Source organism: Podarcis melisellensis (genome assembly GCF_964234715.1).
Source record: "Podarcis melisellensis genome assembly, chromosome: 6".
Classification (NCBI taxonomy): Eukaryota; Metazoa; Chordata; class Lepidosauria; order Squamata; family Lacertidae; genus Podarcis; species Podarcis melisellensis.
The window spans coordinates 98,360,911-98,388,068 of record NC_138538.1 but is presented as its reverse complement, the minus strand read 5'-3'; the positions used below and the strand labels follow the sequence as shown (position 1 = coordinate 98,388,068).

The following is a 27,158-nucleotide window of genomic DNA, read 5'->3' as shown; positions in this document are numbered from 1 at the left end:
TTGGAATGCAGGAACAAGAGTTGTGAGGAAGTCCAATGATGAGAATGAAATGTGGATATTGGAAAATATTATGTTATTATGTATGTCTTTTACTGCTTAAACAAAATTTTAATAAATATTATTATAAAAAAATTAGAAAATATATATGTTTAAATTATGACATAGTGGCTTGTAATTTTATTGAAAACTCTGGAGTATTTGATTTGACTTTGTATATTTTATGATTAAAATAACAACCTTGAAACCAATGCCAGACCAGACACCGTAACTCCAGTTAAAATGTTCTAGCAGACCCACTGAAATCAGTGGGTGTCAGTCAGTCCTGGGCCTGCCAAGAGTGTGATAGAAGCTGAAAGGGGTACCAGTTCTACACACCCAGACGGCCTGTAGCTTGAAATCTGAACATCAGAGGCTGTGTGAGCAGTGCACACCGTCCCGGTCAAGACAATATTCACATTGTTTCCAGAAAGCAATATGGGGAGGGGGCTGAATTCTTTAGAAAAAGCCATTCTTAGGTGCAAATTCTAAACTTTTCTGGAAGCTCCATTGTCAGTTAAAGGCATCCCCCCCCAAAAAAATACATTCCACCCCCCAGTTTGATGGAACTTCATTGTGCTGGTTGCTCTAGTCACCTACATGCAGTGCTGAATACATCACTTGAATCCATCTTTATTTTTAGCAGGTGGGTGATTCCCTGATGGCAATCAGTGGGGAAGCTCAAAGGCCAAACAAAACATGAAAGAGCAGCTCTTCCCTTATGTGTTTCCCACAGTGGATGTGGGAACACAAGGAAGAGTTAATGCCCACGTCTCACAATTCTGATCAGATATCCAAGTGGTTGCTATTTAATGCTAAAGAAATGAGGGGAAAAACCAGAAACTACAAGTGACAAATTTAACAGCACTGTAGTTTTGCCCCCAATGAAGCTTTATCCAGAGCATCCAAGTCGGGGGAATGAACTCACAGGTTCTGTCACCAAAAGATGCTGGACAGCAAGACTCTGGTTTCCGCTGCATGTTCACATATGTGAAGTGATTTGAATACTTAAAAGCACACCATACATGCCAGGATCATTTTTGAAAAACTGTCGGGCACAGATGAGGGCCTGGGTTCCCTCTACCCTCATCTCCAATGCCGTTTGGAAGTCCAATTTCCCTCTCACAAATCAGCCCGTAATAAAAGGTAGCTTGGTTAACATCAGAACAAATCTACTTTATTTTTCAATTAAAATTGTACATTCATCTTTTGAGCTGCTGAGCAATGGTGCATAGAGCACATGATCTCCTTAAATAATCTGAGTAGAAGACGTATCTTTACAGAACAGTTTGCAAAGGAATCATGTCAACGCTCCTGAAGAGTCAAGTCCACCAGACAGGCAGCGCTATTGTCTTTCTTGGGGCAGAGAGATGGAGGCAGGCCAGAACCAAAAATGGACTCCAGGTCAGGTGTGTGCAAAGCTACGAACGGGTCTTTGGACAGAGCCCCTGTCCTTGCCCACAAGCCCCATGACCTTCAGGTTCTCGTGCAGTTCTGGCTTAAAATGTGCTCAAAATAGATGCCCCCTCAGCTAAGAAAGGAGCAGCTCAGCAACATTTCCCTGCCAAGCCCAAGCTCAGGCAGTAAAGCATGGGGGGGGGGGGACAGTAGACATTTTGGACATTCATTCTACTTAACCAAGTCACGAAGACTGAAGGGGGCAGGACCACTGAACCCCAGGTGAATTATGGAGGTGAGAGGACAAGACTGCACAAACTCTTCATAGAAGACTTGAGGTACTTGGAGGCTGCGGATGAAGTTTGCTTCCCCATCCAGAATCAGGAATATCACTCTCCCAAAATCTCTATCAGATACGCTACGTAGGACAAACAAACTCAACAATATCAGTATAATTGTCAGTGCAGACAATATCCCGTCTTAAATAATTCATAGCTCAGAAAGGCAAGGAGGCAAAACCCAGGAATAAATTTGCCACAAGAGAATCCTAATTATATATATATGCATACACCCCCACCCCCTTCTAAAATGCTAGCTTCTGAACACATTACAAAAAAATTCAAGTATTTTCTAAAAGGAGTGGGTGAGACGTTTAAAACGTCTCTTTCTTGTTTTCCTACCATTGCCCAAGTCAACTCTGTCAGAAATGCTGCATAACTTTTGAGAAACCAAGAAGCGAAGGAGCCTCATGCAGGGAAGAGAAGCTGCCGAGGTCAAGGTGGATTAAGCGCAAGGCAAACTGCTGCCACAAACTGGGGTGCCTTCCATTCTCGGTAGCAGCAGTGAAAGCAGAGGGGAAGCATGCATGAGATGCTGGGAACTGGGGAGCCTCGAGAGGGCAGGACCAGTAGTCAAATTTCAGAAGTTTCAAGCATTTCTAGCAGACCAAAGACTCTTCTCTGAAAAACATGTTTAAAACTGGCTCAGGAAAGTAACTCTACAGAAAGCCTCCCAGGAAGAATCTGGTTGGACAACACCCCATAATATCATTATGCGAGCAGAATTAAATCCTTTCTGTAGGCACCTGCCTAACTATTAGCAGATGAAGACACAAACAGGCAATTTCTCAGAGACCGTAAAGCAAAACAAAACCACCTCCCCACAAGTCTCTGACTAGATAGAGAGAAGGCTCATAGCTCAACGAGCCCTATCACAGGAGCTGCAATTGATCAGGACCTGAAATATCAACTTGAGTGTACACAATCCAGGATTTACTTGAAAATGAGGGCTCTTTCTAATGCAGCATTTTAGAGATAATGTCTACTTTTCTATTTGGGCTTACACATAGGGAGCCAAAAGGTGCCTTCACTGGTTCTCGGCTTCTTCCTGGAAGAAAGGCTTCGTTGTATTACAAAGGAATGGCTAGATGCCACAGACGCAACCTTCCTGTCTATTGTCTAGCTTCAACTTCTATACAGCCAAATCATCTGGGTGACCCTACCTTGCCTCAGATCCCCTATTTTTAGGGCAGAAATCCTGTTCTTTTTAATGTGAGTTACACTGTGGCTGAGGATGTTCCTTTAAGTCTCTGCAGATACAGCCTAACATGTTCAGTCCTGGGGTGTGAAGGCTTTGAAAGCTGGCTGGGATTTTGTGTTTTGGGTGCTCCCATTGTGGTTCTTCCATTATAAGATACAAGTGACATTGCAGTTGGCCACCCACTAGATGTGTCAGGCTTTGTGCTCTTTTGGGTATGTAGATCTTCTTACGTTCCATCCCTAGGGTAGGCTGTGTTGTTCCTTTGCCTTTCCCTGCCCTCACCAGGGGCCACCAACCCTTCTCCTGACATTCTGAGGTGCTTGCATCTCTGTGCCATTTTAGCACCTCACTTTCTGTGGGTTTTTTCTACCGTTTTCTAAATAGCACAATTGCAAAGTTTTTGAAAAAGTAGTTGCTTTTAAAAAGAGTTCCTGTAGCACAGGGCAAGAGGTTTGCAGCTAAGCTTACTTCTGAATAAACACAGCTACAGATTGGGCTGAAAGTCCTGTGGACTTTGCTTGAAAATTCCCCCCCTGCAGACTAACCAGTTTCACAATCTGATCTTTATCAAACAGCCAGTTTCACAACCAGGCTAGAGAGCTTGCCAGCTTGATATCTGCTGTTTGTTACTTTCACTATTTGACCATAGTAAAATTGTGAAAAGAAAAGAAGAGCAGCACTTGCAGCACACAGCCTTACAGGACTATAGCTAGAAACATTTCTACTTTAAAGCAAGTGCTACTGTTTCCAGTGTAACTTACTGATTAAATAGCCAACTGAAGGGTATGGGCTGGGGAAACCTCTTTCCAAGAAGCAATTAATTAAGGTGGAGAGCCCACAAATCAAGGATACGGACTTGGAAAGTCTCTGAAACTGGAAACAATAGAGAAAGGAGGAACGCCTCAAAATGGCACCCATTGCCCCCTCCACTCCTGTTCCACTTTCCCCTCCTTAACAGACTTTCTGAGGTAAGAAGACAAGGAGGAGGAAGTGCTGGGGAAACATGGGAGGAGTACAACTGGCTGACAATGTTATCTGTTCTCCCCATAAAATTGTTTGAAGGCAGATTAAAAGCCTCATCCGGATGCGTGTCCTCCATGGCACATTCTGCTGCTTCTCTGCTTGTGGCACAAGGAACTCCGGAGTGGCTTCACGGAGCAACCCTCCATGCCACCATTCAATGCTTGGCATCTCTAAGTTCGGTGCCATAACCCCCAACACTGCCTTGTGCCTCTGTTTCTTTCCCACTGAATTCTTCTTCACCTTCAATCTCCAGCATCCATTTCGCAGCATTTTGGTTACTGTAGAGTAAATGAAAGGCAGAAGGAGGCCGATTTCATTGCAACAAAACAAACACCTGGGCCTTTTTCTTTCTTGCCAACCACAGAATGAGAAAGGAGGAGTACAGATGGGGTTCGTCTCTGGAAAATACTTTGGCAAAGCAAGGCAGCTTTGGATACGTGCGTCTCTCCTGACCGCTGCCGCAGACTAAAGCATGGTTTGGTAAAGATACCCTCGCTTATAGGCACTCAGTGGGTAAAATGTCGCCACAACAAACTTGCCGTCAAAACTCTTCCCAGTCAGGGCTCGTTGGGCAGCTTTTGAATCCGCAGCATTTGCATACTCAACAAAGACCTGAAAAGAAGCAGGAGGAATGTCAATCTCCTTTGCCCCCTTGCACTCCTGCTTTCCACGACAGGCAAGACACCTCCCAGAAACTGGTAGATTACCTTTGTTAAACACTAAGGAGAAAAATACATTAAAATGGTATACATTTATTTGATAAGAAAAGATTGTAAAATGATTTAATTCTGCAAAATGTAAGTGTGGTACACTACAGTAGTGTGATTTTTAAAAGACAAAATATAACACTAGAAGATGTTACCAGAATCTCTGGATAAAGTATAGAAGGTAATATTGAAAAACTTAAATGGAGGTGCCTTTCTATTGTTTTATAATCTTAATAGTGTGGCATTTCAGAGGCATACTGCATTAATAGATCATGCTATTAAAATCCTGTCTCCAAGTCTGAAATGCAATATAGTATACAATTTTATTTTAGAGATATATACAAGCAGTAAAGTATTCCAAGATTCCCAGAGAGACAAATGCAAACACACACAGACACAAAAAATCTGATATATATTTTTTTAAAAAATCTGCTTCCATTTATAAGAGAATCATTCTCTCTATGCAAGATAGAAGACAGGAGTTGTGTCGGAAGCCTCAGTATGTGCCTCACTCAGCTGTCATTGTAAAAGGGGAGTCAGTGCAGCCTTAGACCAAAACCTCAAAGATGAAACATACACACAAACCTTGACTGCCCAAGTACTTACATGGCCTTTGCCTGGATTTTCCTTCGGAACAAACAGGGACACGACCCGTCCATATTTGCAACATTCTTCTCTTATGTCATCCACGATATCTGTGGAATTGAGAAGACAACTGAAAATAGCAAAGACCCAGTGCAGCATATTGGATAGACTGGCACAGAAGGACCCAGGAAAGACTAAGCCACTTACCTAAGCTGCTTGAAGGAAGGGCAACAAACAAACATAATCAATAACATATTTTTTGCCACAAATTGCATGTTTCATAACATATAGGGGTCAACAAATTATGTCCAGGATTGACATAGAACACGAGGAAATAGATAAAGCAAATGATCCAGCACTGTGCAGAAAAAAATGGACACCTGAGATAGCAATTGCAGTTGAGAATAGATTGAATTCAGAAACTGCAATTAAGATCAATTATAATAAACAATTTATCAATAGATTCCTCCCTGACGGCTTACAAAAATCTCATTGAGTATTTTTCGCTCTATAACACTCACCTAACCATAACACGCACATCGTTTTTAGAGGAGGAAAACAAAGGGGAAAAAATCTGAATGAAACAGTGGATGTATCATTTTTGTGCTTCATGCTATGGCCACAGACAAGTGATCTGATGGTGAATTTGGGGTGACCCAATGCAAAGATCCTGAGAATCCCTGTGGATCCATGCTTTGGAACCACGTTTTTGTACCATTGCAGCCCCAGGCAACAGTGGGTGCGTGATTTCTTTGGTGCAGGCTGTAACCATAGACATGCTATGTGATCTGATGGTGAATTTGGGCTGACCCATTGCTAAGATCCTGAGGATCCATGTGGATCTGTGCTTTGTAACCACGTTTTAAGTGGGGAGGGAAGGAAAAACACAGAAGGGACAAGGAGCACGAGAGGGGTGTGCAGAGAAGCAGCTGGCTAAGAATGCAGGAGAGGGGTATAACAGGAGGGAGGAAAGGAAGGCAAAAGTTTCCACCCACCCACCCAAGCCAGCCCCCCCTCTTTCTCTCTCTCTCTCCCACCTGCATGTTTTCCGGCTGCCTGTGAGTCCCTAGAAAGCATTAAGAGCACAGAGAGGAATTAGAAGGAAGGACACAATCCTTTCCTTTCCCCTGCTCTTTGTTCCGTTTGAGCAAACACAGCAATGAAACAGAACAGGGTGGGCAGTAAGACCCTGAGGCAGAATGCAGGAAAGCAGCAGCTTCCTCTCTTCAGGCTTCCTTCCTCCTTGACGCGCGATTTGATTTTTGCCTGATTTTTGCCCCTGCACTCGCGCCAGTCGGCTCCAGGGACCACACATTTGCTCAATAACACGCACAGACATTTCCCCTTACTTTTTAGGAGAAAAAATCTGTGTGTTATAGAGAGAAAAATACGGTACTTACCTCTATCTTATTTCAAAATGAAAAAAGAGTATAAACCCTTTTGGCCTAAAAAAAAAAAGGCAGTCCGAACAAAATTCCTGGTCCCTGATATTGAATGCCTCACTAAACAATGAAACTAGACTCTTTTGGCAACTGGTCTTCGACTCAATGAAAAATAGCTCTTCAGCCCCCAGCTGTGTCATTCCATTTTTTAAAAAAATAATATTTATTAAAGATTTTCAAATATAACAGAAAAAGAAAAAGAAAAGCATCCAAAATTAAGACCTTATTTTCATAAGCATCTTTCCAGGACTTCCCCTCTTGTATTCCACTTCTTTCACATAAATTCAACAAATTCTTACCCCAAGTTTTAAAATTATTATCATTGACCCAATTTAAAAAAGGTATTTTCCCATCCCCTAAAATCGACCTAGTCCCTTCCACGAGTTCCCCTCTTTAATATACAGTACAGATTAAAATAAAAAAGATAGAAAAAAGAATAAAATGTAATTTAACACCCTTTGGATTCCAAATTTCCCTCCCCCCCTTTCCCGGTAGCGTTCCCAATGTCCATCAATGTCTACTGTCGTCCTGGAGCTCCCACATCTAAACCATAGTTCTTCACCAGTCCACTTTGCCGTCTTTTTAATAGTCTTTGCCGTCTTTTAAGTCATCTTTAATATCGAATGTCCAATCTTGGAAGGAGTCTGATTCAAAAAGGTCCATTTTTTCCATCCAGATCTTTGTATTTAAGAGTAAAAACTCCATTTTTATTTCTTTAGACCTTTCAAATCTGGATGTCCCAAATGTTCCCGCTTTCAACTTTGTCCAATTCTTGTTATTCTTGTTGTTCTTGTTGATCTCTCTCCTCCTTTTTTTTTTCCTGCTCTCCTGCACAAATGTTCTAATTCCAAAAGCTTCTAATTCCTTTGCAGAGGCTTTGTTATTCAGGTATAAAACATTACGTCAAGTCCCTTCCGTTCTTCAATAGATAAATCTATTGTCTCCTTTAGTGTATAGACCTCTGTAGACAAAATAGTGTTCCACTTCTGCAGTTTCCCAGGAGATAAAAAGTCCTATTCCAATTCCATGCCAACAATACTTGTAGTGTCCCACAGCTCCTCTAGAGGGATTATAGTAACTCTGTTTCCTTCCAGATCACACCCAACCGTCAAAGTAACTTGTTGTTCCTTGTTTTAAACAATTTATATCCAATTTATAACAAATGTAACCGGCAAAGTCCTCGTAACAAAGTTCTCTTTTGTTCTTCCACTTTGACATCTCCTTTGACAGCTGTCAAAACCTCTCTTTCTCCTCTCCCGGCGCTCTCATGGATCGCTCCCGGGGTGGGGGTTGCATTTTAGTTCACATTCCACTTTTCTCCTCCAGCCCAGTCTTATAATTTTCCATCGCGAAATTTAATAACTTTATCAAAATAAGGTTGCACTCGATCTTAGTTGTCAAATCCTTTGCTTTAACTCCTCTACAACAGGGGGGAGGCTGACTTCCTTTTTTGCACCTCCCCCGCTCGCTCCGAATTAAAAAAAAAATTCTCCCTTTTTAATCCAAGTTCCAATTACTCACGGGTTATTCTTTTAAGTCCAGATTTTCAATGGAAGAAGTCAGCGCTCTCCGTCGAATGGCATGCGGCTTCGCTCGGCAGGGGAAGCGGAGGACTCACAGCACCACCCCCCCGTCACCCGCTCCGCAGCCTTTAAAAAGGCTCCTTCGCGGGTCGGGGGGGCGCAAATGGTGCCAGCCGAGTCACCATGCCCATGGGTTTCAGCGCCCATGGTTTTTGAGGGTCCCCGCGTCGCCGGCGCGGTGGAACCCAGCCCCTGCCGAGCAGGCTCCCTCCGGAGCTCGGAGGGAGTCCACCATTCGGCGATGGTGCCAACCCGGAAGTCCCCAGCTGTGTCATTCCAGCTCAGGTTTGGGAGAACCACTTCAGAAATATATTTATGAAAATCCAAGCCTCCCTTCCAGCTTCCAGGATGATGACAGGGCAGAATTGTCACTGCTCCCTCAGCGGAGGCCGGTTACTGTGGAGGAAGTCTATACATTAATTGGGAATCTGAAGAGCAGAACGACTCCAGGGAAAGTCTTTATCCCCCGAATTGATCACATCAAACCAGCACTGGTGGGCTCCGCTTCTGGCAGCACTTTTTACGGTAGTAAATAACTTGGGCAAAGTACCATATAGCTGGAAACATGCTATAGTAGTCCCAATCTTTAAGAGAGGCCACCCAAACTTACCCTCCAATTATAGGCCAATTAGCCTGCTTTCAATAATTGGGAAGTTGTATGCCCAATTCCTCAGTAACAAACTGACAACTTTTCTAAATGAACATAATATACTATCTGAAGCCCAGGCAGCCTTTCGTGAGAACCATTCAACATCAGACCACTGTCTAATGCTGTCCTTCCTAGCCGAGAAGTATACCAGGCCTCTACAAGGTAAGCTCTTTGTGGCCTTCATAGATCTGAAATCAGCGTTTGATTCCATCCCCAGATCCCAGCTATGGTCCAAATTAAATCTGATTTTGCAGGACAAACGACTCCTCTTTCTTATAAAAGCCCTGTACAATGGAACCAAACTGCAGGTCCGATGTGGTCGGCAGGGACAGTTATCAAACAGTATTGAGATGACATGGGCGGGGGTTGAGACAGGGATGCATTTTGGCCCCCACACTAGAAGAGAGCTTAATGGACCCAGATGGACATCTTCCAAAAATAGGAATGAGAAGGACCCCCTTTGTTGTTACATGCGGATGACACGGCCATCATCTCACCTTCCAGACTGGGTTTGAAATAAATGCTGAGGAAGCTTTCTGATTACTGTTCTGGAAATGGTTTATCCATTAATTTGAAAAATCTAAAATTTTAGTCTTCGAAAGAAGCTTCTCCCGGTCTAAATGGGTGCTGGATGGCCATAACCTTGAACAGGTAAAATACTTCAGTTATCTAGGGCTCACATTCCATCATACAGGATCTTGGAAGCACCACTGGCAAACCTCCCTTCAAAAGGAGCTAGCCATTCTTTTTCACAAAGGGCGGCAAATATGTTCCAGCAGCCTTAAGGGTTTTCAATGCAAAACCCGTTTCCCAACTCCTGTACGCTGCAAATGTCTGGCATAATGGGGACCTGCCTAAGCTAGATGGCTTTCAGGCAAAATTTCTATGATCTCTGCTGTAGGTACCCAACTGTGTCCCCAACTCCATACTTCTGTTAGACGCTGGTGAATGCCCAATATCAACTAGAGCATGGTGGGCTGCCCTAAAACACTGGCTCAGGATTTCAGTATTTTCCCACTTCCAGTGCATCTCAAGCCATCCCCCTTCCTAGTAGGTTCTGTAGCGTGCTGAAGGATAAGGAGCTACATCAAGATGTACCAACCTTCAAATTCTTCTTCATTTTGGAGAGAGGTATCGCTCAAAATATTTAGCAGTCTTAGCACTGGAGTTGGAAGCATCACCAGATCTTCAATATGGGGGGCTGTTAAAGCAACGTAAGGTGATCAGTATATCAAAGAGAAATTAGAAATGGTTGGATGCAAGTTGCTGCAACCTACTCAATCCTATTCTCAAAGAGAGTTAAAAAGTTTGTCTTTCTTTACCTTGCCTTATCACATACAATGCCTCTTTACCTTGTATTTTTACCTTGTGAACCGCCCTGAGATCCTGGGATGAAGGGCAGCATATAAATCTAATAAATAAAAATGAAAAAAAAACTCTCCTTATAATGTTGGGTTCCAACATCCGTGAAATGGGGCTAAGCCCGATTCAGACATTTAAAATGGCACACGGGAGAAGTGTGAAAGGAGGAAACGTTAATTGAAAACACACCCTTAGGAGTCAACAAGATGGCCAGAGGGTCCCTCTTAAGGACAAATGTTGTTTTTAAGATGTTAACCAGCTTAAACTTGATGCAGAGAATGGACAGAAAGTCTCAAAATAAAATGAACAGAGTCAGGGCAAGTGTAATTTGTGGCCAGAGAAACGAAAGATGTTATACACCCTACCAAAAGGAATGCTGAAGAAGGGGCTGCACAAGGCCTTTGCTGCAGTGGCTCTTTCCTGTGGGTCCTCACGAAGCATGCTGGAAAGCAAAAAGGAGTCTTTGTTGTACAAGCAAGTTCCAGAGATGCTCCCCACAGGGAGACCATTCCAGCTGCATCCAAGCTGATTTCTAGAAGAATAGCAAAAGCCCACCAGGTTCTGGAGAAAGCATGACACCACAGCTTTCATTGTTCCAATTCTATGGCTTTATGGTGATGCTGATTTTATAAACCTTATTATGTATTCCGGTGGTCATTTGCTAGTAATTTTATTTTGGCTGCACTGCAGGTTCCCTTGAGTGCCATTCTGTGGAAGTGTGCTACTGGAACACAAAGCCACATATACATTTCTCCTGCCTTTCTCTTTTAAAGATGAGTGGCCATGCCACTGTTCTCCCCGGGACGTAGATTCTACACACTGAGTTATGCCAAGCAAATTAGGCAACTTACTGCATGTTGCTGGAAAGAAAGCTCATCTTTAGTATTTTATTTCCCATAAATATTATTACCAAAATAGTCTCAAAAACCAAACAAGCAGACTGCAAATTCACAGCTCCACCAAACACAATTTGGTCTCATTAACCCCTGGTTACTTTTTTTAAACCTTCATCTTACTTATTTAAAAGACGACTGAAAGGAGAAAGTTGCAAATGCACATTGCCTGAGCTAGCAATTATTCGCTGCTCTCCACAGCAACTGAAAAGAGTTAAGTAAACTGTAGGTGAATGACAAAAAATGAGGGCCGATATGAAACAAAATAAATTATATAGTATTTTGGCATACCTTAGCCTGGTTACTATCTACTATCTCTCCCACATCCCAAGCAAGACTTTGCCCAGCCGCTGCCTTTTAACAACCATTTTCCATTCACATAAGTGGTAGTGATTTTAGCATCCATTAAGTGATGAAACACATACGGGCCCTTATGGGAGGCAAGTGCTGGTTTTGTATCTGCCGTATTAAGGAAGCCCAAGAGAGGAAAAGCTGGGGCTGGGACCTAACAATCCCATTTATTATATGAAGCATTGCTGAGGTTAAGGGAGGGTCACCAGAGGCAGAAAGTCCCTCTTGTTCAAAAGCCTTCATAGATAACAATGGAACTCCCCCTTTGTTTGACTAAATCCAGAGCCTGAGCTAGAGCGGCAGGGCAAAACCCCAGAGGAAGAAAACACTGCAGAAGCTAACAGGCAACATACCTTTTGAGGAGGTCTCTGAGGTGATAGGCAGGGATGGCAGAATTCACTACACTTTTGCTGGCGAAAATGTGCTCAATAATGGCAGAACTGTTTTCCTAGGAAGAAGAGGTGGGATGAAAATCTCTTAGAAGGAAAAAAAACCCCAACCCATCTTGTATTTACTCTGAACAATCTGAACAGAGTTCCCTGAGGTTGTAGCAGAGCCAGCTGCTGCTGTAAGCCCCCCCCCCCCATTAAGCCTCCCGCAGTAAATGGCTCCATAACACCTATTCCATGGTGGGTTCAGTACTGACACAAAGCAAACCAGGGCAATTCTACCCATTCCTAAAATTAGTTGATGCTCCTCCCTTCTCTTCAGCCATCTGCACCAGGGATTGGAGCCCCCAGTTGTGCTTGTACTCGGCCACCAACACCACATGCCCTGGGCTGTTCCAAGTTGGGAGAGGGTAGAAGTATGTTCCATCTGCTGACTTTAGAGGCAGATCAGGTACCCTGCTGGGTTGGAGTTTTCTTCCTTTCTTCCACTAAAGAGCTTGCAGGGCAGCAGCTGAAGAAGGAGCAAAAAGGGTTTTCTGCTGTGTGTGTTTCTTTGTGGCTGATTAGCTGCTCTCCCTGTGCAAAGGTCAGAGGGGGCAGGGTTTCTGTTGAGGCAGGTGATTAGCTGTGGGAGGAGCTTATCAGAGCTTGCAGGGCAGCGGCGCGTGCAGTTTGATGCATCTTTTAGATTTAGGGAAGCTAGTCTCAAATGTTTGTTGGGGGAGACCTAGGTTTTTTTTGGGGGGGGAGTTATTTGTCCTGTCTTCACGCTTTTTATGATGGAGGACCGCGGTAGTCACCCCCAACGACACGTTCTCAAGATGGAGGGTGAGGGAACAGCTGCAGTCGCCTGCGGTTCCTGCGCAATGTTTGCCATCTTGCCAAAGGTTGCAGGCAGCTTTACCTGCAGCAATTGCATGTTGATTGCCCTCTTAAAAGACAAAGTCCAGCAACTGGAGGAACGTGTAGCTACGCTCCAAAGAATTAGAGAGCTGGAGCTCTTCTTGGAAGCAACAGAGCACACCGTCCCCACCAAGGAGGGGACAGGGGACTCCCCTGAGAAGGAGGCTAGTTCACCAACACAGGAGCCAGATATATGGAGAAACGTGACTCAAAGAAGTAGGAGGCCCAGGGTTCGCTCTGATTGTTTAGAAATATACAATCGCTTTGAGGTCCTCTCCCCTAGCATGGAAGACGAAGAGCAGACTCCATTTGGGGATCTCTCTCTCATTACAGTCAATCAGGTATATGAAGACGAGCAGCAAAGTCAGTCCTCAGGAAATGTGCAGGCAACCCTGGAACGGACAGCTCATGGAAGACCAGACCTAAGAGGAGGCATGGTGATAGGGGATTCCCTACTGAGGGGAACAGAAGCAGTGATCTGTGGGCCTGACAAGATGTCTTGGGAAGTGTGCTGTCTCCCCGGGGCTAAGATCCAAGATGTAACTGAACGACTGCAAGGAATCATAAAACCCACTGACAAATACCCCTTCCTCTTGGTTCATGTGGGAACCAATGACACTGCAAGCAATAGCCTCCAGAAGATCAAAAGAGACTACGAGGCTCTGGGCAGGAAATTGAAGCAATTAAATGCACAAATTGTCATCTCATCTGTCCTCCCAGTTGAACGACGTGGCCCAGGGAGAGAGGGAAAAATAGTGGAAGTGAACAGCTGGCTTCGCAAATGGTGTAAACAGGAACGGTTTGGATTCTTAGATCATGGACTGCAGTTTCTTGAAGATGGACTTCTGGCAAGCGATGGGCTGCACCTCACAACGGTTGGGAGGAATGTTTTTGCCAAAAATCTCAGAAACCTCATCAGGAGGGCTTTAAACTGACTAATGTGGGGGAGGGAGACAGTGCTCCTGAAGGTAGGAGTCTATCAACTGATGAAGATGATCATCCAAATGTCATAGACCAAATGGAGCAAACAGCACGCAGACCTAGTGGTGGGAGGAAAAAATCCTTAAATAAGAGACACGGGGGAATGATTAATGGACTTCAATGTCTGTACACTAATGCGCAAAGCATGGGAAATAAACAAGATGAGCTTGAGCTCTTGGTACAGCAAACTAAATATGACATAATAGGCAGCACTGAAATCTGGTGGGATAAGTCCCACGATTGGAATGTAATAATGGAGGGATACAATCTATTTCAGAGAAACAGACCAAACAAGAAAGGAGGAGGAGTGGCGTTATATGTCAGGGATGTGTATACCTGTGAAGAGATCCAGGATTTAGAACCTCAAAGCCAAAGTGAGAGCATTTGGGTCAAAATTAAGGGAGAGAAGAATAACAGTGACCTCATTGTGGGAGTTTACTATAGATCCCCAAGCCAAACGGAGGACATAGATGATGCCTTCCTGGAACAGATGGCCAAGCATGCAAAAGTAATGGGGGACTTCAATTACCCGGATATTTGTTGGATGTCAAACTCAGCCAAGAGCATAAGGTCAAACAGATTCCTCACTGGCCTTGCAGATAACTTCATTGTCCAGAAGGTGGGAGAAGCAACAAGAGGAACAGCCATTTTAGATCTGGTCCTAACCAATGTTGATGACCTGGTTAGTGGGGTAGAAGTGGAAGGATCATTAGGCGCGAGTGATCATGCTCTTCTGAAGTTTACTATACAGCGGAAAGGAGCAGCCAAGCATACTAGGACTCAATTTCTTGACTTTAAGAAAGCCGACTTCATAAAACTTAGGGAAGTGCTGGGTGAGATCCCATGGACAGTAATACTAAAAGGAAAGGGAGTTCATGATGGCTGGGAGTTTGTTAAGAGGAAGATAGTAAAAGCACAACTTCAGGCAATACCAATGAGACGGAAACATGGAAGGTGCCTAAAGAAGCCAGGGTGGCTATCTAAAGAACTTTTAACTGAGTTAAGATTGTGTACAAAAGATGTGTACAAAAAATGGAAAAGGGGGGAAACCAACAAAGAGGAATTCAAACAAATAGCCAGCACGTGAAGACACAAAGTCAGAAAAGCTAAAGCACAGAATGAACTCAGGCTTACTAGAGAGGTTAAAAGCAACAAAAAAGGCTTTTATGGGTATGTTCGTAGCAAAAGGAAGAACAAAGAAACAGTGGGGTCACTCAGAGGAGAAGATGGTGAAATGCAAACAGGGGACACAGAAAGGGCTGAACTCCTCAATGCCTTCTTTGCCTCAGTCTACTCCGATAAAGAAAACAATGCCTGACCTGAAGAATTTGGAGCAAATGATTCAGCAGAGGAAACACAGCCCAGAATAACTAAGGAGATAGTACAAGAATACTTGGCTAGTCTAGATGTATTCAAGTCTCCAGGGCCAGATGAACTGCATCCAAGAGTATTAAAAGAACTGGCAGATGTGATCTCAGAACCACTGGCAGTCATCTTTGAGAATTCCTGGAGAACAGGCGAAGTCCCGGCAGACTGGAGAAGGGCAAATGTTGTCCCTATTTTCAAAAAGGGGAAAAGAGAGGACCCAAAGAATTACCGCCAAGTCAGTCTGACATCAATAACAGGGAAGATTCTGGAGCAGATCGTTAAGCAAACAGTCTGTGAGCACCTAGAAAGGAATGCTGTGATCACCAATAGTCAGCATGGATTTCTGAAAAATAAGTCATGTCAGACTAACCTGATCTCGTTTTTTGACAGAAATACAAGCCTGGTAGATGAAGGGAAGGCAGTGGATGTAGCCTACCTTGATTTCAGCAAGGCATTTGACAAGGTGCCCCATGATATTCTTGTAAAGAAGCTGGTAAAATGCGGACTTGACTATGCTACCACTCAGTGGATTTGTAACTGGCTGACTGACCGAACCCAAAGGGTGCTCATCAATGGTTCCTCTTCATCCTGGAGAAGAGGCCCAAGGAAGTCTTGCATACCAGGGGAGAGAAACCAAAGAGGGATGAGGTGGCAGGGAAATGACCGTGGTTCCATCCAGACAGGTGCTGGGAGGCGATGCCGCTACATCTTGTAGTGATGTTGAGGAGTGACTTGCCAGCGTATCTTCAGGGGCTTCGCTTGCTAATGCTTTCCATTGCTAGGAAAACAAGGAAGAGTGCTCAGCCTTTAGGCATGCTCATTGTTGGCAACCAGGAATTCCACACAGACCGGTGGAGCGGAGACAGCACCCTGTCAGAGCCTCTGCACCCAGGAGGCAAGGGGAGTGAAGCAACCACCTTGGGAGCAGGATCCAGCCTCCAAGGAATGCATTGGCCACTACTGCTGCCACTCTTTATGGGCTCAAAAGCCCTCTGGGCAAATGGAGGTGGCAGCGCATGGCTGAAGAGGTGCTTCTCTGTGGCCCAAGACCCCAGCAGATGCTATGAAAGGGGTGTGGAGGAAAAGAGAAGGACCCTCTTCCCCACCCCCACGGCCTGGTAAGAGGGGAGAGAACAGAAAAGCAATGGCGGCGGGGTGTGTGTGGAGGCGGAACAAAAACAGCCTTAAAAGTCAGGTGAGTGTGGCTCTGCCCTTTGTAGTTGTTTATGAGCCCCTCTTGTAGCCCTGCCAAGATTCCAAAGCCCCCAAATATCCCAAGCCACACTCCATTTTCTCCTGTCACCCACAAGGACACATTTCCAATGACAGACCCTCCAAGTGTCACTGTTTTCCAGGAACTGTCCTGGATTTCCAGAGGCCCTCCTGGTTTCTGATTTGATCCTGGAACATCCTGCTTTTCCTTAGGACATCCCTATTTTCATTAGAGAAATGTTGGAGGGTATGGAGTGATGAGAACCCCCAAGCCGTCCGAAGGCAGCTCTGTATAGGGAAGTTTTTTAATGGTTCATGTTTATGAAAATTATTATTATTATTATTACTACTACTACCACCACCGCTGCTGCTGCTGCTACTACTATCATTATTGAATAGGACATCCCTATTTCTCATCCTGGAGAAGAGTGACTAGTGGGGTGCCACAGGGTTCTGTCTTGGGCCCGGTCTTATTCAACATCTTTATCAACGACTTGGATGATGGACTCAAGGGCATCCTGATCAAATTTGCAGATGACACCAAACTGGGGGGGGGGGGGTGGCTAACACCCCAGAGAACAGGATCACACTTCAAATCGACCTTGACAGATTAGAGAACTGGGCCAAAACAAACAAGATGAATTTTAACAGGGAGAAATGTAAAGTATTGCACTTGGGCAAAAAAAATGAGAGGCACAAATACAAGATGGGTGACACCTGGCTTGAGAGCAGTACATGTGAAAAGGATCTAGGAGTCTTGGTTGACCACAAACTTGACATGAGCCAACAATGTGACACGGCAGCTAAAAAAGCCAATGCAATTCTGGGCTGCATCAATAGGAGTATAGCATCTAGATCAAGGGAAGTAATAGTGCCACTGTATTCTGCTCTGGTCAGACCTCACCTGGAGTACTGTGTCCAGTTCTGGGCACCACAGTTCAAGAAGGACACTGACAAACTGGAACGTGTCCAGAGGAGGGCAACCAAAATGGCCAAAGGCCTGGAAACGATGCCTTATGAGGAACGGCTAAAGGAGCTGGGCATGTTTAGCCTGGAGAAGAGGAGGTTAAGGGGTGATATGATAGCCATGTTTAAAAATATATAAAAGGATGTCACATAGAGGAGGGAGAAAGGTTGTTTTCTGCTGCTCCAGAGAAGCGGACACGGAGCAATGGATCCAAACTACAAGAAAGAAGATTCCACCTAAACATTAGGAAGAACTTCCTGACAGTAAGAGCTGTTCGACAGTGGAATTTGCTGCCAAGGAGTGTGGTGGAGTCTCCTTCTTTGGAGGTCTTTAAGCAGAGGCCTGACAACCATATGTCAGGAGTGCTCTGATGGTGTTTCCTGCTTGGCAGGGAGTTGGACTCGATGGCCCTTGTGGTCTCTTCCAACTCTATGATTCTATGATTCTAAAGCTTAGATCACTTCCTAACACCACCCAGGTGCCTTTGAGGCGGCTCCCATTCTTCACTCCGGCTCTCTGGGAGAGATGCACTGGGATCTGCGTTGTGGGGATGGAGGCCTGAGGATGCTCCAGACCTATGATTGTGCTAGTGGGTAGGGATATCCTATCTCTCCCCTGAAAGAAGGTACAACACACCTGGCTGAGGACTGTGAGAAGCTGCAGTCACCATGTTGGGAGACTGCAAAGGTACCCGTGGAAGGGACGAAGGGTTGTGTAAACTGTAACTTTATAGCAATGCAATTATATAAACCCTACATTACAGGAAAAGCTCATGGCTCGGAGGTGCGGCTCCCACTCTGCATGCTGTGTTCCAGCTCTGGCATCGCCAGGGAGGGCCAGGGAAGAAGGCTGCCTTAAATCCCAGAAAGCAGCTGCCTGTCCGTGATGACAATATTGAATTTGAAGGATCTGTGGCATCAGCAGGCAGCTTATTACATTCCTATGACATGTGCTGATGTCAGCTTGTGTCACCTCCGCTCCTCCCCCAGCAAATGATTGCTTATTTCACAGACTGTTAAGGTATTGGCTCCAATCAGGAAAGCTGCAACGTTCAGTATTTTATCTATCCAGCAAGGCAAATTCAAGCCATGTAAGGTGCTGTCTTCTTCAAATAGGAGTTTCAAAACTCCCAAAGAGAAATTGCCATCAAAGATGAGGTGTGATCTGATCAAGGCAGAATTGAGTGGTACTATTATTTCCCTTGATCTGGGCACTCGACTTCTGTTGATGCAGCCTACAATAGTGTTAGCTTTCTTTGCTGCTGCATCACACCATTGACTCATGTTAAGCTTATGGTTTACTAAGAGGGGCTGGGGAAACCAGCCAGATGGGAGAGGTATAAATAATAAATTATTTTTATATAAGACCCCTAGATTCCTTTCACACGTACTACTAGTAAGCCAGGTGTCCCCCATCCTATATTTGTGCATCTGGTTCTTCCTGCCTAAGTGCAGAACCTTACATTTGTCCCTTTTGAAAATCATTCTGTTAGTTTAGGTCCAGTTTTCCAATCTGTTATGGTCATTTTGAATTCTGATTCTGTCTTCTGCACCCCTTTCAGTTTGGTGTCCTCTTCAAATTTGACACACATGCCTTCCATTCTTTCATCCAACTCATTTATAAAGGTGTTGAACAACAATGGGCCCAGGACAGAACCCTGCAGCACTCTGCTTATCCCTTATTTCCAGGATGACAAGGAACCATTAATGTGTACTCTTTGGGTTTGCCCAACCAGCTACAAATCCACCTGGCAGTTACCTCGTTCAACTCACATTTTACCAGCTTCCTTGCAAGAATATCCTGGGGGACTTTGTCAAAAGCCTTACTAAAGTTATTCAGCACTCCTCTGATCCACCAAGCCTGCAAATCTCAAAAGCTAACTGATATCTCCACAAAATTACTGCAAAGCTCCTCACCCTCCATTCCTGAGACTGGACAGTATGTTTTAGTTTCATTCCTGAAAACATCTCCAGTAATACTATTCCAAGACTCCAGAGATCGATAGCAGAAGTGCATTCCGTCCCGCCTTGCACTCCCGCCCTGGAGAGGCAGTTCTGCAGCTCAGCCTCAGGAGCGCGGTATCCGTCCGTCTGAATGTACTTCACATCCTGGGGAGAACAAAGAGTTTGCTTAGAAGCCTAAAAGCATAACAAAGCACTGCAGTGGATTTGAAACCTTATACTAGTTTGTTTTATGGTGGTCCAGAGAAATCGCCCACTTAGGCTGCTTCATGCAGAGCCAAAGGATACCACAAAGAAATGCTTAACTTTTGCTAGTCCAAGAATTTGTCAATAAACTTTTTTATAGAAGCAAAATATAAAAATTCACAAGCAAAAATTCAGCAGCTGCATAGGAAATCTGTTTTGTGATTTAAGTTTAAAATGTTTCAAGGGGTTCTGAAAAGAAACTCACTGGAAAACCACCTCAGTGTATGTTTAAATGTTGATTTGTGCCATTTCCAGGCAGAAATATCCGAGCACTACAGAAGTTCTGCTCTTCCACTACCAGAGGAATTGGTAGGCACTTTTCACACACTCAGGGGGCGGAGCAATTTGTTCTACCCATGCTAACTGGGGGCTCGTCCAAACCTCTGGAGCACTCCTCCTGCAGATTTCTGAAAGCCGTAAGAGCCTGCCGCCCCCCCCCCCCCCGCGGCCCCGAGGGCTCAGTCTTCCATTTACCCTGATGCTTTCCCCCAGGAAAACTCACCATTTAGTGCTGAACCAGAACAAACAGCCATTAGGTTTTCTGTGGACTGCTGTTTGTTCTGATGTAGCGCCAAGAGCAGATTTTTGTGGGGGAAAGCGACAGGCTCAGACCCCTGCCTAGAAAGCATGGGACAATCAGAAGTGTCGGTGAGTCCCATGTGCATCTGAGACTGCTTGGGAGAAAAGAATTCACCTCATGTGCGGCAAACCCGTGTCTTCCTACACATGTGTAGGAACTGCAAGGGATGGACTGGATGACCCTCGGGGTCCCTTCCAACTCTACCATTCTATGATTCTGTGTGAAACAGGAAACCTCAAGGCCACACCGCTTAGAGCAGTGTTTCCCAAACTTGGATCTCCAGCTGTTTTTGGACTAGAACTCCCATCATCGCTAGCTAGCAAGACCAGTAGTCAGGGATGATGGGAATTGTAGTCCATAAGCAACTGGCGACCAAAGTTTGGGAAGCAGTGCCTTCGAGCAATAAGCAACCTAGAGCATTCTTTTAAATGTGTACAAAGTACTCAAGCAATTCTGCAACAATGCTCACAGAGCAGAATAATAGCAATCCCTTCCATAAAGATTTCAGGATACGTTTTAATAAAAGCACTGCATGTACCCCCCTCCACCCCCCACGGGCACACACACATACACAGGGTGAAGTTTCTAATCGAAGAGAATTTGGAACCATTTCCTGGTCATAGACAAAGATATCTTTACAGCTGAAAGTGTTTTCTTTTGCTACAGTGCACACACACCTTTTGTCTGGCATTTTTTGCCGGTTTCTGAAAGTGTGTCACCTCCTTTAGAAAAGGCAAAAGCGGGGTGAGTGTGCACAGCACAAGGGCTCCCAAAGCCAATCAGCATTTTCTGCAGTCATCTCACCTCTCTGATTACCTTTTTGCCTAAAAGGTTCCAATGACGCTTGACCAACCTGAATTCCCTCCTTGAAGCTGAGTCCAAAGTCAATGAGCTTGAAGCCCTCCTCCTCCGCACTCCACAGGATGTTGCGCGGCTTCAGGTCTGCATGCACATAGCCTCTGTGGTGGAGGAAGGCAAGGCCTTCCAGGACGTCTCGCGCACAGTGCTGGGTGATCCACATGGAGCAGCCATGCAGGCTGGAGTGCGCCAGCAGCTCTGACACGCTGATGTCCAGCAACTCCAACAAGAGGCAGCACGACGGGCCTTGGGCAGAAGGGTAGTCGGTGAACACACCGTACAAAGTCACTGCAAGTAGAAAAACACCCCAAAAGGATCAGCAGGGGTTACTTGGTGGGGCACTACTGGTGCCCGGAAGCTATTCTGCGCTAAGGCAGTGATTCCCACAAAAAGCTGCATTTGGAACATACAAGATTCAGTTGTTTCCAGCACTTTTCCTGGAGCATCTGGGCCGGGGTATAATTTAATCCAGAGCTAGGCAAGTGCCGCTTGTTTCTTTTGGGGGATTAACCTTCTAACCTTCAAGAGAATCCTTATTCCAACTCTGTGGCCATCAAAGAAAAATGGATGCAGCACAAATAAGGTCAACAACGAAACAGTCTTTAGGTAGCACCAAATAAAATTCTAGTCTGGATCCATGCAGAGTTCTACTGCAATGGACGTCACTGCCAACATGGTTGGCAATAGGGGTACCGAAATGAATTCAAACACCCTGGATACTCTGCACGGGTCCAATATGGCATCATTTGAGAAGGAAATCCGTCTGGCTGAACTCCTGTCTGCTGCCCAATTTTCCGGATCTTTCCCCCTGTAGCACAGCAACAAGACTTGGTTCACTCATTGTGGTTGTTGGCCAAAGTATGATATGCCAAGCTGCAGCATTTCCAGTGGATGCCTGAATGCGCTTCATGGATTGCCTAGTTGTGATTCTTCTTGCCTTTGGAATTTTAGAGGGAAACACTGGTTGTTCCTCAGGACCGGTTCCCAGAAACAAGTCAGTTTCCTTCTGCTCCAAGCCCCATTGTAAGTTACCACCAGCTATGCTCTGTGCTGTACGGGGGCTACACTTGACCATTTGGTGTAGATTTATGCTGTTATGCGCAGAGCCAACCATTCGCCACATCAGTATGTCTGGCAGTGTGGGGGCAAGAGGAGCTGGGGCTGGCCTGGTACTAAACATCTATGTCTCTCAGCAAAGACAGCCATAGGGTTGCATGCGCATTGCAAGAGGTTGAGAAGCAGTTACCGTGAGGTGATGGTAATCTGCAGCTGACCTCTGGCAGCAGCTGGGAGAAGCCAAAGCACAGTTGCCTTGAAATGCAGTGCTAAGTCTCACATTTATTATTTTTGGGGAAGTTTTAAGTATCGCTCTTCAGCAAAGCAACAAGGCATGTTACACAAAAGTCTTAGAATCACAGACTCGCAGTGCTGGGAGGGAGCCTGAGATTCATCTAGTCCCAGAGGGCTGTCCCAGAGGGGGATCGAACCTGCCGCCTTGGCATCTTAGCACACCATGCTCTACGCCACTGAGCTTGTCTGTTTCCCACTCAGGCTTCAGACAAAATGAACACACTCAACAAGACTTGCGCCAGCCTTCCCCAGCCTCTTGACCTCCCAGTGGCTTGGACTGCACCTCTCACAGGCCAATGGTCAGGGATGATGAAGGGCAACAGGTTGGGGACTCATGCTGTGCACATGGACCCATTTTATTTAGTGAACCGATTTATATCCTGCATTTCTTCCACAACGCACCTCAGGGTGATGTGGGGGGGGGGTCTCCCCTGGGACAAGGGTCAGATTCAGATCTGCTTAACTTTATAACGGGGGCTGCTCCCTTGCAAAATGGGATGCACTGAATCGGAGCTTTCTGGCCCATGAGTGGTCCCGGAGATGGGAAGGGCAAAGCAGATATTGCCTGTCAAAGGATCAATCACTAATACCATCATCAGGCACTGGATTAAGCCCCCCCCCGGCTGCTTCCCCATTTGTGGGACGGCGGAATCACAAAACAACCGCCCTGCGGCTCCCTGCTTCTCCCAATAGCGCGGGTCCCAGCACATGGCGGGCGATGCCGGAGACGGGTTCCTCCCGGGGGGGGGGATGTGCCCCCAGAAGGGGGCCGGAGAGCGCGCCGGGCTGCGGGAGACCCAGGCTGGGCTTCTCCTTGGGCAAAGCCAGGCCCCTGCGGGGAGGGGGGTCCAGGGGTCATTTAGTCCACCCCCGCCCAGCCCAGCCGGGCCAGGGAAGCCCCTTTTCGCCTCCGCTCCTGCTCTCTGCACAAGCCCCGGAACCCGCCGCCCCCGCGCGCGCTCTCACCGATGCTGCGGTGGCCGCGCAGCTCCTCCAGCGCCGCGCGCTCCTTGCGGAAGCCGTAGCCGCCTCCCTCCGCCTCCGCCTCCGCCTCCCTCCCGCGGGCGGGCGGCAGAAACGCCTTGAGGGCGGCCGGCGGGGCGCGAGGGTCTCCCAGGCAGCGCGCCCGGTACACGGCGGCCGACGAGCCCCGGCCCAGCGGAGCCTCCGCCCGCCACAGCCCCGCCGCCAACGCCGCCGCCATGGCGCGCCCGGGAGGAGGAGGAGGAGGCGCGGGGGGGGCGGAGACAGGAGGGCCGGCACTGGCGGGGGGGGGGGCAGGGGAAAAGGCCCCTTTGGAAGTGGGCGGAACTGCGGGGGGGGGGCTGTGGAGGGAGAAGGCGGGAGACGCGGCCGGCGCCACCTGCCCCACTTCTCCCCCCGGAAGGCCGAGGGGAGAGGGAAGAGTCAGGCCCGCCAAGCCACGCCTTCTCCTCCCAACGCGGCCCTCTCTAGGCCCCATTCAGGCACAGTGGTGGGGCTGCATAAATCTCCCACAGGGATTAAGATGAATGTATGGCCAAGAAGGCTTTTTTTGTTTCAGTCAATCCCGGAGACAAGCGGTGCTGGATGCTTCAAAGTATGACAAAAGTATATTTCCAGATTCATCTGACAAGGGAAGAAACCAAGAATAAAATATCAATTATTTTGTATGCCACAACTGCAGCAAGAATTTTGTTAGCTAAGAATTGGAAAACGCAAGAAGTACCAACAGTGGAAGAATGGCAGATGAAGATGATGGATTTTTCGGAGCTGGCCGACCTGACTGGAAGAGTCTGTGACCAGAAGGAGGAGGAGTACCAGGAAGAATGGATGAAATTCAAAGCCCATTTAGTTAAATATGTTAAGTTAAATTAATTGGAAAAAGCTTGCATATAGCGCATAGGCTTAGGATTTAAATATGTACTATGTGATGAATTAATATGTTTAATACTGAACTGGTAAGTAAGAAAGATGTTAAGTGATTAAGTTAATTTTATAAGAATACTGATTTGGAAAACCGTTAAAATGATATGCCCTGAAATCCAACCAGGGGGATACGAGGAAGTCACTTAACAAATGTTAATTAGATTAGTCTTAATAAGGTTATGATTTATGTTTGTTTGGCTATTTGTGTGTTTAATTTTTTGTGAAAAAACCAATAAATTTTTTTTGGGGGAAAAGAAAACACTACATTTCCCAGCGCCCCACAAAATGAGCCCTCAGCACCCTAACCTGCTGGGTTAAGATATCGCCAAAAATCCATGGTCAGCGGAATCATTACAAAGGGCACTAAGCTGCGGGGGAAAGCCTCTGCAACGTTTGTCGAGAAAACACTATGTTTCGCCAAATGCTTGGAGAAGGCCCCATGTGACATTTGGCGCCCTACAATATGAGCCCTCGACACCCTTACCTGCAGGGTAAAGATTTTGCCAAAAATATGACATTATCCGATTAACTCCAAAGCGGTGCCAAACTCCAGGAAGAGCCCCTGTAAAAGTACGTTTCACAGCTCCCCTCCCCCTGCCCGCAAAAAATGAGCCATCAGCACACTAAACAGTAGTTTCAAGATTTCACCAAAAATCTGGGGTTGTCCGACTAACTCCAAAGCAGAGCCATATGCTGTAACAAGGCCCCGTGCAACATTTGGCAGTGGAAACACTATGTTTTCCTGCACCCCACAAAATCAGCCCTTGGCACCCTAACTCTCAGGATCAAGATTTTGCCAAGTATCACAACTGGAGAGAGACCTGTTGCATAATGTAAAAGTGCTGTTTAAAATGTATAAGATATTATGTGAAAGGGATTCCTGCGACGAGCACTGGCAAAATGGCCCGTGCAATGTTTAGCAGTGAAAACCGCACATTTCACAGCACCCCACAAAATGAGCCTTTGGCACTCTGACCAAAAACCTGATGCTCTAACCGAAAACTTAAAGCAGCACCAAACTGCGGAAAATGCCCCCCTACAACATTTGGCAGTGAAAATAGATATATAAAAGTCAGTGCTTTATACGGTTCAGCCATCAGGTGTAGCAATGCACCAAGATTAAAGCCACAATAGCCAGCTCTGAAAAGCTGGGGTGATTTCTGTTTTCTGAGGCATGGCCATGAGGCTTGGAGTTAATGACTTGTAACACATCACAGTCATGTTGACACCATGAATCATGTTGACACGATTTAGCGCTTCTATGCATGTGTGAGTGGCGAAACACAGAAGTAACCCTTTCCGGTACTTCCGGGTCACCGCAGGACCCAACCTGAAAAAAGGTAACATGAAGCAAAGGTAACATGAGGTATGACTGTACTGGAAGAAGCAAAGATCACCCGTGTCGAAGCAATGATTCTTCAACATCAACTTCACTGGACTGGTCATGTTGTTCATATGCCTGATTATTGTCTTCCAAAGAAACTACTCTATTCCAAACTTGAAAATGGAAAGCGTAATGCTAGTGGTCAACTAAAGAGGTTTAACTCTTATCAAGGCAAATCTTTAAAAATATAGTATAAACACTGACAACTGGGAAACACTTGCCTGCGAGTGCCCCAATTGGAGAACAGCTTTTACCAAAGGTGTCATGTGCTTTGAAGACGCTCGAATTCAGGACGAAAAGAAGACATGTGCTAAGAGGAAGGCACGCTTGGCAAACCCTCACAGTGATCAACTCCCGCCCGGAATCCAATATCCCCACTGTGGAAGGACGTGGGGATCCAGAATTGGCCTCCACAGTCACTTACGAACTCACTGTTAAGACTGTGTTTGCGGAAGACAGTATTACTCGGCTACAAATGATCACCAAAGAAGAACAGTATTTGAAAGAATGGATTCCATATACAGTGGTACCTCAGGTTAAGAACTGAATTCATTCTGGAGGTCTGTTCTTAACCTGAAGCCCCACTTTAGCAAATGGGGCCTCCTGCTGCTGCCGCGCCGCCGGAGCACGATTTCTGTTCTCATCCTGAAGCAACGTTCTTAACCTGAGGTATTATTTCTGGGTTAGCATGAAGGAGGTGAGGACAGGTGACCCCACCTAGGCCTGAAGTCACCCCCCCCAAAGCAGGCTCAAAGCTTCTCAAAGCTTTTCAAAATCAATTTCTCAGCAGCTAAAAGGCATTAGCTAAGCATCAGAAGCATTTCGCTCTGCTGTTACCAAGGTCGCTTCTCAGGCTAGCTGACCTTGCCAAAAGGTACATTCAACTTGCCACTTTTCTTTCCGGGAACTGTGCCAATAGAGCAAGAGAAAAGAAACATATCTTGGACACGATGGAAAGCAAGGCTTCTCATCCCCCTTTCCTGGGAAGGGCGCCAATAGTCCAAAAGAGTCCCAAGACAGGAAGCTTTCTGTTCATGCTCAGGAAACTCGTCATGGGGCAGGACTCTGGAGGAGGAGGAGAAAGGGGAGGGAACTGGAAGGGGAATATATACTCTGTGCAAATGGCTGTGAACTCGTGCTTGTTTGGTGAATCTATCACACTTGCTCTTTCTGCCACCCCGGATGGCAGAATAAAGCTTTTTCTCTGAAACTATTCCTTGAGTGTCTGTTGACTTCCATTTCCCCGTCCCGGGCGCAAAGCGCAAAGCTCTTCTCACCCGAGGCTAAAAAGGCTACAAGCAGAGTCTGTAACCTGAAGTGTATGTTAACCCGAGGTACCACAGTATCATTCAATTTGTCCATGGCAAGTCTGCGTTTATCTGCAGGTTGTTCTTATGTGGTGAGTTTGTAGAAGTCTTCAATCCAATCATAGAAGGGAGACGCATTTTTATTTTTCCAGCTCACCAGTATCAGTCTTTTTGCT

At 45.9% G+C, this 27,158-nt stretch overlaps 1 protein-coding gene and 1 long non-coding RNA gene across 3 annotated transcripts; both read right to left on the bottom strand.

Annotated features, from left to right (window-relative positions):
• Positions 1–1,191: 1,191 nt before the first annotated feature.
• Positions 1,192–23,587, bottom strand: UHMK1 (U2AF homology motif kinase 1; the record flags this gene model as incomplete). 2 transcript variants are annotated; one of them, XR_014169356.1, is made up of 9 exons in its annotated part: positions 1,192–3,530; positions 3,562–4,608; positions 5,310–5,398; positions 10,065–10,163; positions 10,690–10,766; positions 11,922–12,016; positions 19,305–19,496; positions 21,029–21,321; positions 23,350–23,587. XR_014169356.1 is itself a non-coding variant. In XM_081915143.1 (8 exons), 8 exons carry the CDS (start codon positions 23,585–23,587, stop codon positions 4,462–4,464), a joined length of 1,230 nt encoding a protein of 409 aa, XP_081771269.1. In that variant the 3' UTR covers positions 1,192–4,461. The 2 variants fall into 2 exon arrangements, 1 of the variants encoding a protein (XP_081771269.1); XM_081915143.1 differs by having other exon boundaries at positions 1,192–4,608.
• On the bottom strand, positions 13,464–14,841 carry LOC309372044. Its single transcript, XR_014169394.1, has 2 exons — positions 14,263–14,841; positions 13,464–14,109 (listed from the first exon to the last, which is right to left on the bottom strand). It is a non-coding gene; the product is annotated as an uncharacterized lncRNA (long non-coding RNA).
• Positions 23,588–27,158: the final 3,571 nt, after the last annotated feature.